The 17,160-nt window shown below is 47.9% G+C and overlaps 2 protein-coding genes across 2 annotated transcripts; both read left to right on the top strand.

The window, feature by feature from the left end:
* The first annotated feature begins 235 nt into the window (after window positions 1-235).
* On the top strand, window positions 236-4,062 carry LOC9268345 (putative FBD-associated F-box protein At1g61330). The gene is given in 6 exon segments (XM_015756484.3): window positions 236-508; window positions 1,283-1,398; window positions 2,341-3,168; window positions 3,263-3,415; window positions 3,503-3,889; window positions 3,891-4,062. Coding segments are annotated over 6 exon segments (1,596 nt in total). The 5' UTR covers window positions 236-426; the 3' UTR covers window positions 3,921-4,062.
* Window positions 4,063-6,811: 2,749 nt separating this feature from the next.
* LOC107278919 (uncharacterized) lies at window positions 6,812-8,662 on the top strand. The gene is made up of 4 exons (XM_015756003.3): window positions 6,812-7,196; window positions 7,269-7,353; window positions 7,606-7,821; window positions 8,104-8,662. The coding sequence occupies exons 1-4, from the start codon at window positions 7,141-7,143 to the stop codon at window positions 8,113-8,115; spliced, it is 369 nt and encodes a 122-aa protein (XP_015611489.1). The 5' UTR covers window positions 6,812-7,140; the 3' UTR covers window positions 8,116-8,662.
* The last annotated feature ends 8,498 nt before the right edge of the window (window positions 8,663-17,160 follow it).

Genomic DNA, 17,160 nt, shown 5'->3' with positions numbered 1-17,160 from the left:
AGCGGCGCCGCGAGGGGCGAGAGCGAGCGCGCGCTACCCGCGTGCACGCGGCGGCGGTCGCAGGCCGCAGAACCTCGCGGCGTCCGCCCGCGTCATTCTCCGGTTCTCCCCTACGGTCGGCAAGCTCGACGCGGGTTTCCATGGAGCCCGCCCAGGTGCTCGCGAATCGCCATGGTCTCCATGGAGCTTGGCGCTGGAGACTCAGATATTCAACCGCGAATTCAGGAATCCTAATTCCGATTTCTCCCTAAATTGGGAGGCCCATTGCTGAGAAATAATCTCGCTCGGCGGCGCCTATGTGGTCTCTCTCCCTCGTTTTCCTTCACAAGATACAGATTCCGAGAGCAAATAAGTAGGAGACTAAAACGGAAGTCGACGCCGGTTTCCTCGATTCGTGGACGGACGAGCAATCGTGGGTTCGTGGTCATGGGATTGGGGTATGTGCTGCTGAAGCGCTTGCAGCGAGAGCGTCGTCGTCGTCGTCGTAGTCGACATGCCCTAGTTCCCGGTAAGTCGCCTTTTCCTGTCTCAGCTTGTCTGCTCTGCTATTCATGTGAGGATGCAATGAGTTCTGCCATTCATGTGACAATGCAAATTATTCATGCCGGCCTCATTGTTATGCTTATGCTTATAAGCCAAAAATTGAATTTAGGACTTAATTTTAATGTTGATTTTTTTTTCATCTTAGTTTATTTGACAACATTTGCTTTTGAGTTGCTAAGGACACGAATATAAAAGTTTTATTCACAAATGATTTTTTATTTGCTAATAAGCGATTCGGATAAGCATATGAATAAGCTAAACAATGGGGTTTCTCATCTATTGCTTGCTCAGAGAATGTACTTCAGCATTGTGCAGCAAGACTCGGATTTCGATTTTGTAGTTTCCTCTCTCTTTTGCGAGTAGGTGAAACTGATTCGTTTAGATTGTTAGTTCAATTGTTAGTTTCAATCCGTATGATCTTTTTGCAAGTACCTCTTTATGTTTGAGATTCCTTTAGATTGTTAGTTTCGACCATATGATCTTTTTGCGAATACATTTTTATGTTTGAGCAGGTAAGTTCTCCGGTTGAGCACATGAGCTCCCGTTTACCCCCAGTCTGCATCTGTTCATAAAAGAGATTGTAATTAAGAAGACCAAATAATGATGCTTATCTACTAAAGGTTTTGAGAGTAGGAATCAGCATCCACTCAAACACTAGACCAAGCATGTATTGTTTGCATCATAATGCTTAATTTCTTGTTTCTCCTGTTGACGCATGTACTATATTCTTAACCTTTAGTTGTTGCAGATGAGTCTATTGCCTCACCAGAGAAACGAAAGGGCTCATGTTATCAACAAGATGACAGTCCTCGCAGTGGCAAAAAGATGAGATATTCAGGTCCATACCTTCCTGAGGTATGACACACAGTCCTGGTAGTGGAAGACTAACAGAGTTACAGTGCAAATAGTGCGTAAAAGTTGGTGTAACTATTCCAACTAAAACAGAAATTTGCGTACATATTTCACTTTGTTTATTTTTGTACTCGTCATAGACTCATAGATGTACCAAGTATGTCTTGTTCGACTGCGGTAATTGCAGATGACATCATGCTTACCTGCTGATAACCTTGACTAAAACAAATGTCTTGTATCTGGCCCATTCTACCTGCAGAATCTCCTTCCATGGGTACTTAATGCTGGAAAATAAACCTATCATTATATTGTCACCAAATAGTAACTTGTTTGGAATAGGGGTATGACCGTATGATTTAAATCAGAGTCATGGGAAGCACACAAATTCAGACTGCTGTATTACACTGGTTTGTTTTGGTATCTTAGGATAACTATTACACTGTTGAACTTTATGGAAAAACGTATCAGTGCTTCCTCCGCACATGTTTACTTGGTTCACACTTTCTATTAGAACATTGATTTCATGTTATCCTTCCTAATTCTTATACAAGTGGTGGATAGGATTGATCCACATATTATTTTAGGACCACAATCATTTGTCAAGTATGTTGCCTAAGTCATGTTGCAACTTGCAATCAGGGGAGGAAACAGGGGGAGGCGAGCAGTGGCTTGGCCTCCCCCATGCATTCAAATTTCACAGTATTTTTTACTGTAGCTTTAGCAAATTTTGAAAAAAATTAACACTATTGGCCCCCTCCAACATAATGTTTTTAAGGTTTTTGGCTGTGTCTTGCAATACCATCCATAGCAGTAAAATGTATACAAGCTAGTAATAACTAATAGCCCTTCTCTACACAATGCTCAATTTAACTACCGCAGTTACAATCCAGTTGTTTTAGCCTTCAAGTTTCCAATGTAATGGTTCACTCATGCTTGTGCATGCAGGAAATGTGGCAGCATATACATTCCCTTATGCCAATGAAAGACGCTGCCCGTGCTGCCTGCTTGTCTTCTGCCTTTCTATACTCATGGAGAAACCGTCCCAAACTCTCCTTTAGTACTGAAACGATGGGTATCGTTGAAGGTACAACGGATTTCATCAGAAAAATTGATCGCGTTATGGAAAAACACTCAGGCATTGGTGTGAAGGCTCTTACGATTGAGTTCAATGGTCTCTTCAGTACCAAAGCACGCAGTTACCTCGAAAGATGGCTTCAAATTGCTGTTACACCAAGGATCGAAGAGCTCAGCCTCTCGATGTCCAAGGGAAAAGCATATTATGACTTTCCTTGCTCACTTCTATCTGATGGGAGTGGAAGCTCGATTCGGCTTCTTGATCTTTACTGCTGTACCTTTCACCCCACTGCGGAGATTGGTTGCTTTCAAAGCTTGACGAGGCTGCATCTGGAGTATGTGAGAATCACGGGGGATGAATTGGGGTGCGTTTTTTCCGCTTCGTTTGCTTTGGAGTGGTTGAAACTCCGGCTTTGCCGTCATATAAAATACATGAAGTTGCCTTGTGTGCTACAGCGGCTGACCTATGTGGAAGTGCGTGGATGCTCCAGGCTGCGAGTAATAGAGAACAAAGCTCCAAACCTTCACAGTTTGCACATTTTTTATCAAGCTTATCACCCTATACAACTCTCCTTTGGAGAGTCATCTCTGGTGAAGAACCTAAGTATTGGGTATTCCTCTGTTCTCAATCATGCTTGCGCGGAGCTACCATATATTTTTCCAAACCTCGAAACTCTTACCATACGCTCATTGGGTGAGGTATGCTTTCTCGGTGGCTCTTAAACTTTTTTTTTATATTTATGTTCACACATTTGAACATGGTATTTAGTCAATCTGAAGCATCTTTCTGCAGATGGTCAGTACACCAATGGTGCCTAACACATTCCTCCATCTCAAGTACTTGTGTATTACTCTTTCTGCAGTAACTCTCTCTCCATCATATGATTATTTGTCTCTGGTTTCCTTTCTCGATGCCTGCCCTTCCTTGGACACTTTCATCGTGGATGTAAGCCACACCTTCACCCTGTAAACTTGTCTAGTTACTACTTTCTGGAACCAATTAATTCAACTATAATGGACTTGTCATTTTCAGGTATCCGCAAAACACCCAGAGAACGATTCAATTTTCGAGAACCCCTCACATCTAAGGCAGTTGCCAGAGCAACGCCATGACAACCTCCGGAATGTGAAGATCACTGGATTCCGCTCCGTGAAGAGCTTGTTGGAGCTAACATATCATATCCTCGAGAATACATCAGTCGAATGTCTTACATTGGACACCAGTTTTGAGTCTTTCAGATGTTCTCCCGGCAAACTTGGTAGATGCTCGCGAATGCCAAAGGATGATCTCATGGAAGCCTCTAAAGCACTCTTCGCTATCAGAACATACATCGAGGGAAAAGTTCCCTCCACGGTTAGACTAAATGTGGTTGAGCCTTGCAGCCGTTGCCATGTTATGGAACCTTTTACTGTCGAAACTCGAAAGTAACAGCGGAAATGAAATGCAGTAACACAACACTCATGTTTTTCTTTGCGTGCATCATGTAGTAACTGCGTTTCTCTGTGCACTGTACTACTGTATGTGCATGTTGGAGTGCTGAACTTGCCCCTTGTCACCAGGATGCAGAATAATAGTTGCCTCGTTCATCATAATCATTCATCGAATGCTTTTGTGTAAATCCAGGTGGCTTCTATATTGTCTCTTTAGATTTATACACACCGTTTTTAGCTGCGTACTTTCAAGAATTATGTTATACTAGGATAGAGTGACAGGCTGCTCTTTTTATTGGAAACTCTGTCTAGTATTTGCCTCTGTAATAGTATTACATGGAATGAGATCAAAGTTGCATATACATCTGCCAACTGTTTTGCCGTCAAAATAGAATGACAGTAGTCTAGCCGTAAAAAATGAATCAGCCTGAGCTCAAGAAAAAGAATCACAAGTTGAAACCGAGCATTGCTGAGAGAGAACCAGCAGTACTCTCAGCAGTACTGAAGGCCTTCAATATCACAGTTGAGTTTGGCACAGCTCTAGCTCCCAACTCCAACATACCTAGAGCTGGAGTTGTGCCAAACGGTATAAACTCTCTATTTTCTGGAGCAGAGTTAGCAGAGTTGCTCTGCAAAATTGTACCACGGGGGTGGAGCTAGGTTCTTGCTGCTCCACAGTTCTACTATATTCCTGCCAAAAGACCCACTACCCTTTAATTTGTTAATGTATTTACACAAAAATACCATTAAACTACCCCCTTCACACCCCCTCTCCTCCCATTCTCTCTCCTCAGTCCTCCCCATCTTCCTCCGGTAGCGACTGGCGGCCTGGCTGCTGCGGCGGTGGCGGGCGGCGTCAGCGGCGGCGGGCAGGTGGCGCGGCTGCGGATGGCACGCGAGTGTATCAGGATGATGGGTGACAGCGCATGGATTGGACGGCATCGACGGCAGTGGCAATTGGTGGCGGGTGGGTGGCGCGGCTGCAGCGCACGGGGTGATCACCAGCGGCACATGGGCGGACCGGTGGCGACGGCGGCAGCGGCGGCAACGGCAAGGCGATGCCAACCAAGTGTTTGACGAAATGGCGACAAGGGATGTGATGGTGTGGAGCTAACCAGTCTAGCCAAACACTTTCACACCCACCTCAGCTACTATAAGAGCTATCTCCCATTAGAGTTGGAGTTTGAAGCTCTACCAAACAGGGCCTATAGTGGATCGATATGATCTGATTGGTAATGCAGAAATTCAGATGAAGGTTGTTTGTAACACATTGCACTGTGCGGTTGTGGCTGATCGAGTTCATGGCAATTCTAGATGAACTGTGAAGGAGGATTTGGGATAAATGTAAATGGCATTTGAGAAAGGTCCAATGGTGAAATTGAAGGTGCACGAGACGTCGAGCTCACCTAGCTGGTACATGTCGCCTCCGCCCGCCGTCGATCACCATGACGGCGAGACATCAAGGCCTCCTCGTTAGTAGGGCTGTCAACAAGCCGAGCTCGAGCAAGTTTGTTTGTCTAGGCTCAAGCTTGAGCTCGAGCCAAACCTAGTCCACCTTTGAGCTTTTAAACAGGCTCGGCTCAAACTCGGTTAGGCTCGCGAGCTTGACCAAGTATACTATATAAGAGGCCGCAGTGGTGCTCAGGATTCACGGATGCCGGCGTGGCACAGCATTGCTGCTCCGAAACGGGATTGGGTCAACTAGGCAGGGGCTCGGGCACCGGAATTCCCCTCTCTATATATATATTTTCATTTTTCAAGCAAGGCGAGAGTTTAATCTCCGAACACTAGCTAGCTTGGATTTAAGCGACGGCAAGGCCCATAGCTCTCTCCTGTCTCCTCCAGTACCACTATCTTCTTTGCCATTGGTGCAAGCATCAAGAATTCATGCCCTTTTTTTAAAAGAAAAAAAGAAAAAAACGAAGTCACCCGTAAGCAGTTTTGAGTTGGGCCTCTACATGCATTCACAAATATATCAAATCTTCAGTCGAGCTTCTGAATCCCAGTCATTTCGGTTGAGCATGCAAATTCAGCCAATCTCCCTGTAACCAACTACACATTGACTGAATTTCTACTTGTCCTGATCGATATGCAAATGAGACTGAACTTCCAAGGGGTTCAGAATTTTATTCTCCGAACCGCTAGGCCAGAAATTTTTTTGATTTCTTTCTTTTCCTAGCGATGATGGTGCAAGGGGATCGGAGATTATACAGCTCTTGCAGCTCACGGCGAGGTCGGCGGCCGCCATTGATCGCCATGGCCGTGAGCTGATGAGACAATGTCTGCCTCTGTAATAATACATGGGCTGTGATTAAAGTTGCACATTATTCATCATTCAATATTTTTTATCAATCTCTCTCTAAATAAATTACTCCTCTATCCCAAAAATAATCAAACTCTAGGTATGAATGTAGACACATATGTATCCAGATTTATCTCTAAAGTTTAATTTTTTTTGGGACGGAGGGAGTATTTGCTATCAACTATTTTGCCAGTTAAACAGAGTGACTTGTGATGTTCCGGACAGAGATCTCGTGCAGTCCGTTCAGGTTGGGCCGGAACGGGCTGGGCGTCCGTGCGGCCCGTTATGTTTGTGCTGGATGGGATTCTTTTTGGGCCAGAACGGGAGGTCTCGTACATGCGGCCCATTCTACAGTCGGACTAAAGTACTTTTTTCTTGAGGAAAAAGTACACCAAAGGTCCCTCAACTTGTCAGCAAGATATAAAAACGTCCTCAAACCGCAAAACCAGATATACGGGGTCCCTTAACTATACAAAACCGGTCACCCAAGGTCCCAACACAGTATTGACGCTGGAATTGTCCCACGTGGCGGCTGAGTCAGCGTGGGACCCACATGTCAGATGCCACATCATCTCTCTCTTTCCCCTCTTCTCTCCCTCCCTCCCTCTCATTGGATTGGCCGGGCCGGTGGATTGACGCCCCCACCGCACACCGCCGCAGAGGCAGACCCCGACAAGCGAGCGAGCGAGACACGGCGGAAGAGCGCGAGGGGGAGACGGCGGTCCGCGGGAGGAGGACATGGCGGCGCGGCGATGCGGGAGCAGGAGGCGTCGGCGCCGTGCAGCGGCGACTCGTGTCGGGCTCATTAGCCGGTGCGGAAGTAGCAGTAGAGGAGGAGCTTTCTCTGGTCCTTGCCGCTGTACCAGCCGACGCCCGACGGTGACGATCTCGGCGCTGACGACGAGAACGTTGAAGAAACACTAGAATCCTACTGATGAATGCATTTAAGATACTACATTAGGGAATTAAACCCCGCTTGTTTCCTGCTACTGAAGTATGAAGAGATTACTTGATCCTTGTTCCTTTTAATATGCCATTCTGAATTCTGAAGCCTTGCTCTTGTTAGATTGGCTGATACCCCATGCATCAAAAGAGGACTAGAATCTCCTTCAGCATGGAAGTCCCCTTGGTTCGTAGATATGCAATTTCAGGTACATTTAGCACTTTGTAAAATTTATGAATTTGAGATGCAGAGCTCAAGTTGTCAAGTGTTCGGAACAAGCATTTAAATTGGTGGACTATGGCTGAATCTAAGCGGATAGAAATATATTTCTAATTTGTTATTATTGAGTCATGCCTGAGAGTATTTTTTTTCATTAATCAATGATATTGTCACGCACTGGGGGCATTGCTTGCTGTTGTTTTCTCTGCTGAACTTTCTTGTGGCCATATGTTCCTCCCAGGGTTCATACTTCGTCAGCCCAGCTGATAGAACCTACAATGCGCTAGGATTTGTGAAGCAGATAAATGTGCAGACTGCTGCTGCTTTGGCAGAAGCCCGTGAGGTGCTGGTAAGTGGCGGACAATCTGAGAACATAAATTCTGGGAAGGAAAACCTGGAGAGTCCAAATGCTAAGAAGGAACCAGGAGCAACAACCAAATTGCAAGCAAAAATCAAGGTGCGTATTGAACTGCTTATTTTCATATTCCCGTGTTGTCGAAACAAAAGGTCTTGCGTTGAAACAAAAGGAGGCCCTGGTTTTATTGTTTGCTGTTTTAGTAGTTCCTCTTGCGTTAATATTCTTAAGCTATATAGCTCTTGCTGTCTCGCAAATCTTGGTTTGTGAGTTCCAAAAGGGTGGCAGTTGTGTGTTTCTGTAATCCATCAACTGTAAATGGTTTTGATCAATTTCCATCCACGTTGAGCATAAATTAACATCATTTACCCATGCCACGTGCAGCGACGGTCATGAACTCCACGCTGCCGTCGTCGAAGCAGCCGATGAGCTTGAAGTGCTCGAGCAGCCCGGCCACCGGAATGCGTGTCCTCCTCCCACGGACCGCCGTCTCCCCCTCGCGCTCTTCCGCCGTGTCTCGCTCGCTCGCTTGTCGGTGGCTCGGCGGCAGCCTGGAAGTCGTCGTCGACGTCGTCGTCCGCGCTCCAGCTCCGCCGACGAGTTTAGGGTGATTCCGCCGATGGTCATCGAGGAGGCCCTCCCCGTGGTGCGACGAGCTGGTGACGTCCGCATCCGCCTCCGCGGCGGTGTGCGGTGGCGGCGTCAATCCACCGGCCCGGCCAATCCAATGAGAGAGAGAGGAAGGGAGAAAAGAGAGATGATGTGGCATCTGGCACATGGGACCCACGCTGACTCAGCCAGCCATGTAGGACAAATCTGGCGTCAATACTGCCCAGGGACCTCGGGTGAACGGTTTTGTATAGTTAAAGGACCCCATATATCTGATTTTACGGTTTAAGGACGTTTTTGTATCTTGCTGATAAGTTGAGGGACCTTCAGTGTACTTTTTCCTTTTCTTGAAAAAACACGAGCCCACTTATAAATGGTCTCGCGAAGGTTAGGACACATCTACCAGTGTCAAAAGAACGCAACCACCGCCTCGTGGTCGCGCGCCGGCCGTGTGCCGGAGTTCCGCTCCCTCTGTCATGGCTGCTGACATGACACTGCCTCCTTCCTCCTCACCGCGTCTTTTCCCTTCCTCCTAGATCCCCTTTCTTCGTGTCTTATCCGTTGTAAAAGACTTATTATAAATTTAATCGATTTATTATGTAGCTGTAACGGCTTATTGGCGATAAAAAAGTAATTTGAGTCTAAATATTTTTATATAATTGTTCTTAGAAATTTAAAAGCTAATAAGGAAGAAAACTACGTTGAAAATATTTTAAAATCAACTTTAAAATTAAGTTTGAAAATTTAAATTTTAGATTTAGCTTTTTCATTTTAGATTGGCAAAGGCTTGCTACCACCTTTGCCAATGGCCGCGACGGAGCACAAGCCGGCCGGTATAGGTGATGGCGGCGTGCTAAGGACGGCGATAGCGACGCCGGCGATACCGAACATTAATCTCATACCCTAACAAGAAAATTCAACATATAGGTGTAATCACACATAACACAACGACTATTTTGCTGTTGCGATCTCGGAGCAGCCTACCACACAGCATAAGAAGCTAGCTATGGAGCTAGAGCCAGGGGAGCTCTCCCCGCCCGCCACCGGCCACTCTGGCCATGGCGACCTCAACAGCCCGCCTCCGGCCGCTCCGGCAGGGGCGTCCAGTCCAGCAGCCACATCCGCTCAGTGTTCCTCTGGCTCCTCTTCGGGTAGCCAGGAGAAGGTCGACTGGGATTTCAGCGACGATGACGAGGTCGTCGAGTCGCCGCCGTCGCCCGCGCGCCAGATGGCCGGCCAGGCGTCCGCTGCCCATGAGGCTACGCCTCTAGCTGCACCCCGGCAGAGCGTAGTTAGTGCCCCATTTACTGCTTCAACCTCAAGGAAGGAAGACAGCGGAGAAGGTGGAAGAAAAGCCATCTCCTCCGCCATTACTCCTGCTTCTGCTCGGTGTCTGTTTCCTGTGGGGGGAAAGCCCAAGGAAGCAAGCAAGACTAAAATCAGCTATTGTTGTTCCGGAGACGAGAAAGTTAAGTGTGTTTAATCGATTGAGTAAAGGCGAACCTGGAGCTCCTTCATCAATCTGGCAAGAGGTGAAACCGAGATTTTGGTGGCGCCAGGGCAGGGCACCTCTTCCGGCCACGGCGTCCAGGCGCCCAACCACCGGAGTAATTCCAGCCTGGCGTCCCTTCAATCCAGCAACTTTAGGCCGTTGCTTGCGTTGCCTCGCTCAAGACCACAAAATTGCAGACTGCAGAGACCCTCCCAGATGCTACATTTGCAAGCGCAGTGGCCACATATCTTCTGGTTGCCCTTCAAAATACAAGAACAAACCCTCAATATTTTCCTGTATCTACTCCACTCATCCAGCACCACCCTCCAAGCAAGAAATCCCCAATCCCCTTGCCTTCCCTCCACTGACTGGCCACAAAGCACCAGTGCGCGAAAGGCTTGGCCCCAAAATGGATTACATACCTGGGTTGCCGGAGAACCATCCTGCTTGTGGTTATGCGGTGGTTGTCGCTGACGCTGCAATGGAGCACGAAGCTATGCGGTTGTACAACCATGGGGCCGTCATCAAGGCCCGGCTGCCCAACTACGACGTCAGCGCCAAGGAGATGGCGCAGGCGTTGCAGCAGCAAGTGGGAACTCCCAACTACGACGTCAGAAGGTGCTCGAAGATGTCTGCATCGTCGACCGTATCGAAGAGGACACCAAGAACAGAGTCAACACTGCTGCCTTCGCCTGCTGGGTGTGGATGCAGAACCCCAATCTCCTTCCTCGGGTGTCGGTCTTCACTCTTTTCCCGGCCGGGGTAGGGCAGGTGCTGGAGACGGGTGGCATGCCCACGCCCAGCCAGGAGGTCGCCTCGGCACCTCTGGGTCGTGTCCGCCATCTGCTCATTCATCTTGACATGGTGGAGGACTGGAGGCCATTGCCGGCGAGGTCCTCAAACTCCAGCGGCTCCACAGACTCCGATGATCCACCGAGGCGGCGCGTGCACCGCTTTGACTGGCATTTGGGCTATGAGGACGGTGTTTCGCCGCCGCCGCTGCAGCCTCCGCAGCCGCCACTGCCTGTACGGAGACTTCACGAGGAGCGCGGGCGACCGGAACAGCGGGGCATTGACTTGCGTAACCGGCTGTCGCAGCGAGGTCAGTAGGGCGGCTGTCGTGTCCCGCTGGCGCCTCGCCTGGAGAGGGAAGAAGACGACGACGAAAACTTTGGCGGCGGCAACGGACGCGCTCTGGTAGGCCGTTCTTGGACTGATGTTCTCTTCCGTCGTGGCCGCTCAAGGGAGCCCCAAGGCGGAAACGACGGCCGGTACCGCAGCCGCACCCCCCGTGGCGGCAATCGCCACTTCGCCGGCCATCGGGTGGGTCGCTCCCCAGCCAGGCGCCCATCCAGGCCGCCTTCTCGCCGCCGGCGCTCTTGCCGGTCGCGCTCGCCAAGCAAGGGGCGTCGTGCGGTCTCGGAGAGTCGCTGTCTTCGCGGGTGCGCTTCCCAAGGTGGCGGAGGAAACGACAACGACAAGACGAGCAGCAGGCTCGCCTCTCCTGCCTCGGGCAGGCCACCCAGCGGCGCAGCGCCAACACCACCAGCGCACTCTTCTGCTGCCCATGCTCCTCTTCTCGTCGATCCCGCCCTCTGCTGCTCTGTCCACGGCCAGGTGGTGGGGGCGACACGGGAGGGGGAGGACCCGATGTTTCTCGAGCTGGCGGTGGCGGCAGCGTTCCACGCGGAGAAGTCAGCGAACGCATCTACCCTAGAAGCTGGGGCGTCGGTTCCTATTGGGTCAGCGGCTCCTCTTGGGCCGGTGGCGCCTATTGGGCCAGTTTCTCCTGGGCCGGTGGCGCCTCTTGGGCCGGATGGGTCAGCTGCGTCCCCTGGCTTGATAGCTTCTCCTGGGCTTGGGCTTCTCGAGCTGGTGGGGGAGCAAATGGAAGGCACGGCGACCCAGCCCATGCAAGGAGGAGTTGAGCCGTTTTTTGCTCCTCTGCCACCGCCGCTTGTGGCAACACCGCCAGTGCGTCGTCGCGGGAGGCCACGCAAGAAAGTTCTGCTTCCCAGTCGTCATAGCAAGCGTCTCGAGGCACGGCCATCTCCGGTTCTAATCTCGATGCGAGCTCAGGTTCGCATTATGAAAGAGATGAGGGTCCTTAAGCCGGGAGAACCGGTAGGTGATGAGGCAGTGGCTGAGTACATCAAGCGCTTCCAGGACCCCTTGCCGACGGTCGTGGTGCAAGGGATTCGCGCGCTTACTGGGTTGGACAGCGGCAAGCCTCTGCCGCCGGATGTGACAGAGGAGGCTGATGGTGCCACGCCGGAATGGGTCTGAGCTCTGGCTTGTGATGAGTGTTGTCGTAGTGTCGTTGATGAATCATGTATCTCTGTTCTTTAACTTGTGTAGTGGTCCTTCAGACCCTTCGTCAGCGATTAGCGCTGTTACTATATGTTCGGTTGTTGTCATTTAGACTATTAGCGTTGCCAATGGCACCTAGCCTTAAGCTAGGTTTTAGTGCTCTGTTGATCTGTGTTACCTGGTGGTTGGCCAATCATAGGAGTAGTTGTTTTGGTCAGTTGGAAATGAACTACTTCTCCATTTGTGTACTATGTAAGTGGGCTGTTGGAGCAATGTATTGCCATTGGAGCATGTTGATCGCACTAGTGCACATCTCTAGGAGTTACTTATGGTTCAAGAATGATTGAAGGCCTCAAAATTCTGAATTGGAATGTCAGAGGGTTGAACAACCCGGCAAGGAGAGAGGCTATCTGTGAGGTTGCGAATAATGCAGATGCGAGCATACTTTGCATCCAGGAAACTAAATTAGCTAACATAGACCAGTTTTTAGGGCGGGAAATAGGTGGTTCCCGACTGAGGCGTTTTGAATTTCTCCCTGCTGATGGTGTAAGAGGTGGTGTAGCAATTTTCTGGGATGACACAAAGGTGCAGGTCGACAACACACAAATTCATACCTTTTCCGTTTCAATTAGGGCCCAAGTGATAGGAGGAAATGTCCCTTTTATTCTCACCTCCGTATGTGGGCCTTCGGAGGATGAACATAAATCAGACTTCCTTGCAGAACTAGAATCGTTAGTGCCGCAGCCATTGCTGCCCTGGGTTGTTTTGGGAGACTTTAACTTGATTTGTGAAGCAAGTGATAAAAATAATCTGAATTTAGATAGGAGAAGGATGGGGCAATTTAGGAGCACTCTAAATAGATGTTGTCTCAAGGAGTTCAAGCTCCAAAATAGGAAATTCACATGGAGCAATGAGCAGGAAGCGCCTACTCTGGAAAGAATTGACAAAGTTTTTTGTAATATTGATGGTGACATCCTGTTCTCCAACCACACACTGCAAGCCCTCTCCTCATCCTGTTCAGACCATTGCCCTTTGCTTCTTGCTTTCACTGTAAGCCCACCCAAAAGGGTAGTCTTCCGCTTTGAAAATTTCTGGGTCTGGGTGCCGGGATTCATGGAGGTAGTGCAACAAGCCTGGTCATCTCACACTTTTGGTGGACATCCATTTACAAAACTCAGCCACAAATTGACAGCCACCGCTAAAGCTCTCAGGAAGTGGAGTAGAAGTCTGTTTGGAGAGATCAAAATGCAATTTCACGTGGCTCAGGAGGTGATTCTCCGATTGGATTTGGCCCAGGAAGATAGGATCCTTACTGCTGATGAACACCAGCTCAGGAAAGACCTCAAGCTAAGAATTTTGGGGCTGGCAGCAGTGGCAAAGTCGAAGAAAAGGCAGAGATCGCGATTGACATGGCTAAAAGAAGGGGATGCCAACACAAAGTTTTTCCACATTCACGCAAACTCGAGGAGAAGGAAAAACCACATTCACCAACTCCATACAACAAGTGCTATCCTGACAGAACATGAGGAAAAAAGTGAGGCGCTTTTCAACCATTTCAACTCAATCCTAGGCAACAAGGAGGCGCGAAATTGCACCTTAAATTGGAACGCGATCGATCTACCACAGGTTAACCCCGATGAACTAGATGAACCTTTTACAGAGGAGGAAGTTTGGGCCGCTTTAAAGCAAATGCAAGCAGAAAAGGCCCCAGGTCCAGATGGCTTTAATGGTACCTTCTACAAGAAATGCTGGCAACTAATTAAATAGGATATCATGGATGTTTTCCAGTGTTTGTATAACCTGTCAGGAGGAAACTTTGGAGTACTCAACAGAGCAGCAATTACCTTGCTTCCAAAGAGGAACGCCCCTACCTTGGTGACCGATTTTAGGCCAATCAGCCTCATTCACTCCGTCGCCAAGCTGATATCCAAAGTTCTAGCAATAAGGCTTGCCAGGCAGATGGATGGCCTGATCTCGGTTGCACAGAGCGCCTTCATCAAAAAAAGATGCATTCAAGACAACTTCCTGTATGTTCGGAACATGCTCAGGAACCTAAATGCCAGCAAAAAGCCAACACTTTTTTTCAAGCTAGACATTGCTAGAGCTTTTGATTCGGTCTCCTGGGAATATTTACTTGAACTGATGCAAAACATGGGTTTTGGCCCCCGGTGGAGAAATTGGATCTGTTTGCTCTTTTCCACCGCCACTTCCAAGGTAGTCCTAAATGGAGACCAGGGGGAATGCATTGCACACAGACGTGGCTTGAGGCAAGGGGACCCCATATCCCCCTATCTCTTTATCCTGGCTATCGACCCCCTACAAAGGCTTCTACATCTGGCGACCGAAGGTGGGCAACTAACCAACATCGGAAGTCGCCATGCTAGATTGAGGACTTCGCTTTATGCAGATGATGCAGCTGTTTTTCTCAACCCTGTACAAAGCGAGGTGGATGTTCTTATTACCATGCTTAGGGACTTTGGCAAGGCAACAGGGCTGCACGTCAATCTTGGAAAAAGTCTGGTGGCACCAATTCGATGCCAGGAAGTAGATCTGGACGACGTCTTGTGTAGTTTTTCGGGGGCAAGAGCCAGCTTCCCACTGACTTACCTAGGGCTACCACTCACTCCTGGCCGCCTACGTAAGGTGCATTTCCAGCCTCTCCAGGATAAGATCAAAGGTCGGCTCTCGGGATGGAAGCCATCATTGTTGTACATGGGGGGGCGCCGAATTATGGTGAACTCAGTTCTAAGTGCCATCCCAACTTACACCCTCACGGTGCTGAAACCGCCGAAACAATCTCTTCAAGAAATTGACAAAGCAAGAAGGCGGTTCCTGTGGGCAGGTAACGAGAATATGCATGGCGGAAAATGCAAGGTCAATTGGCTTAAAGTTTGCTCACCTGTCCGGTACGGTGGTTTGGGGGTTCCGAACTTAGAAAAGTTTGCCAGAGCTCTTCGACTGAGATGGTTATGATTCGAATGGAGGACGCCAGAGAAGCCTTGGATAGGGACTGAAACACCCTGTGATGAATTGGATAAGGATCTTTTCGCGGCATCAACGAGAGTCCAGATTGGTGACGGACAAAAGGCGAGCTTTTGGGAATCAAATTGGATTGGTGGCCAAAGACTAAAAAGTCAAGCACCGAATCTTTATAGGCATTCGAAGAGGAAAACCCGCACCGTCCAAGACGCCCTGCAACAAGGAAGATGGATTAACGACATCCTCCACAGCCTCACCATTCCCCTTCTTGATGAATTCTTCCATGTTTGGGAAATTTTAGCCCGTAACACCCCACAACTAACAGAGGGGGTACAAGACTCGATTGTTTGGCAATGGACAACTAATGGGGAATATAGTGCAAAATCCGCGTACCAATTCCAATTCAATGGAATGGTACTCTTGCCATCAACAAAGTTGTCTTGGGAGGCATGGGCTCCGGTAAAGTGCAAAATCTTCAGTTGGTTGGTTCTTCAAAACCGGGTGTGGACAGCTGACCGGTTACAGATCAGGGGATGGCCAAATAATTATTTCTACCAGCTATGCTTTCGAAACCTCGAAACAATCGACCATCTTCTGTTTGAATGCCTGGTCTCAAAGCAAATTTGGTTTGGGATTCTCACATGGCTGCACCAAGGGCACATCATCCCAAAATGGAACACAAGTAGAAACCTCTTAGATTGGTGGACACAAGGAACAAGCGACCTGGAAGCAACAAAACAGAAAGGACTCAGAACTCTCTTCTTGCTCATTGCTTGGGAAATCTGGAAGGAACGAAATGCAAGAATCTTTAGAGCAAAGGAGGCGACAGTACACCAGATGATTAGTCGTATCCAAGAGGAATTAGGTTGGTGGAGTATGGCCGGCGCTAAACACATTGGGAGAATGTTGCCATGAGGAGCTAGGGAGGCTACATGCAAGCTTGTTTGCATGTCGTCATGTACAGTTTTTCTCTTTCTTAGCCCTTTGGCTATTTGTACTTTTTCTCCTTCTATCGATATAACGCCAGTCAATTATGACCGGCCGTTTGAAAAAAAAAAGACTATTTTGCTGTTAGCAAACACCACGGTTTTTGTTGGCGTGTATGGGCTCATTGTAGTCTCTCTGCTCTCGCTACCAGTCAACCTCCTGCGTCTAATCGATCACCCCGGTCAGACAAGTACTCCCTCCGTCCTATAAATCAATTTTAAGTTTTTTTTTACTGTTAGACCACTCGTCTTATTAAAAAAATTATGCAAATATAAAAAACAAAAAATATGCTTAAAGTATTTTGGATAATAAAGTAAGTCAAAAAACAATAATAATAATTCCAAAATTTTTTGAATAAGACGAGTGGTGAAACAACGCAAGCAAAAACTCAAAATCCTTTATATTATGGAACGGATGGAGTAGTTAATTTGATGGGGGACGGAAGCATATTGATATTCCAAGTAAAATTTCGAATAATTTTCAGAACTCAAATTTAAACAGTAAATTCGATCAGAATTTAATCAAATTTTAGCAAAAATTCTTACTGCCGGGTGTTAGAATCCAACGCACAAGTCGCTCTTGCCTTTTCCAAATCTTCGGAGACTTATCTGAAACTTTTCCATCTCTACTACATGTTCAGATTCTCATACATAGCGTCATAGCCTGCTTATTGCTTTCAAAAAAGAAAAAAAAAGAAGAAATCTTTCCTAGACTGTTGCGTCAGCTAAACAAACCATGGTTTCTGTTGAAGCATGAGCATGGCACATGCATTGACACACTCACTGATACCACTATATCTAGAGAGGATCACCAAACATGAGAACACACCTCATCAACCCAGCTAAACAAACTAACCGAGGACTCGAGGTCCAGCTGAAGATATAAGGCTGTGTTTGAATGAATGTTTGACAAGAAAAGCTCTAAAGCTTTCTCCCGCGCAAAAAAGAAAGTAATAGCTCATCAATTAATTATTAGCAAACAAAACTTGAAAATAGATTAATATGTTTATTTTAAAACAAAATTTCTATAATTATTTTTCAAAAGAATTATTGCTTATAAGTATA

Source organism: Oryza sativa, chromosome 9 (assembly GCF_034140825.1).
Source record: "Oryza sativa Japonica Group chromosome 9, ASM3414082v1".
Taxonomy (NCBI): Eukaryota; Viridiplantae; Streptophyta; class Magnoliopsida; order Poales; family Poaceae; genus Oryza; species Oryza sativa.
Note: the sequence above shows the minus strand (reverse complement) of the source record. Positions and strands in the feature narration are given on the sequence as shown.

Excerpts from the sequence above, each read along its gene's own strand:
- LOC107278919 (XM_015756003.3), top strand. The coding sequence starts at position 7,141 with ATGCATTTAAGATACTACATTAGGGAATTAAACCCCGCTTGTTTCCTG. Across the intron at positions 7,197-7,268 it reads GCTTGTTTCCTGCTACTGAA|ATTGGCTGATACCCCATGCA; the intron begins GTATGAAGAGAT and ends TGCTCTTGTTAG. Across the intron at positions 7,354-7,605 it reads TCGTAGATATGCAATTTCAG|GGTTCATACTTCGTCAGCCC; the intron begins GTACATTTAGCA and ends TGTTCCTCCCAG.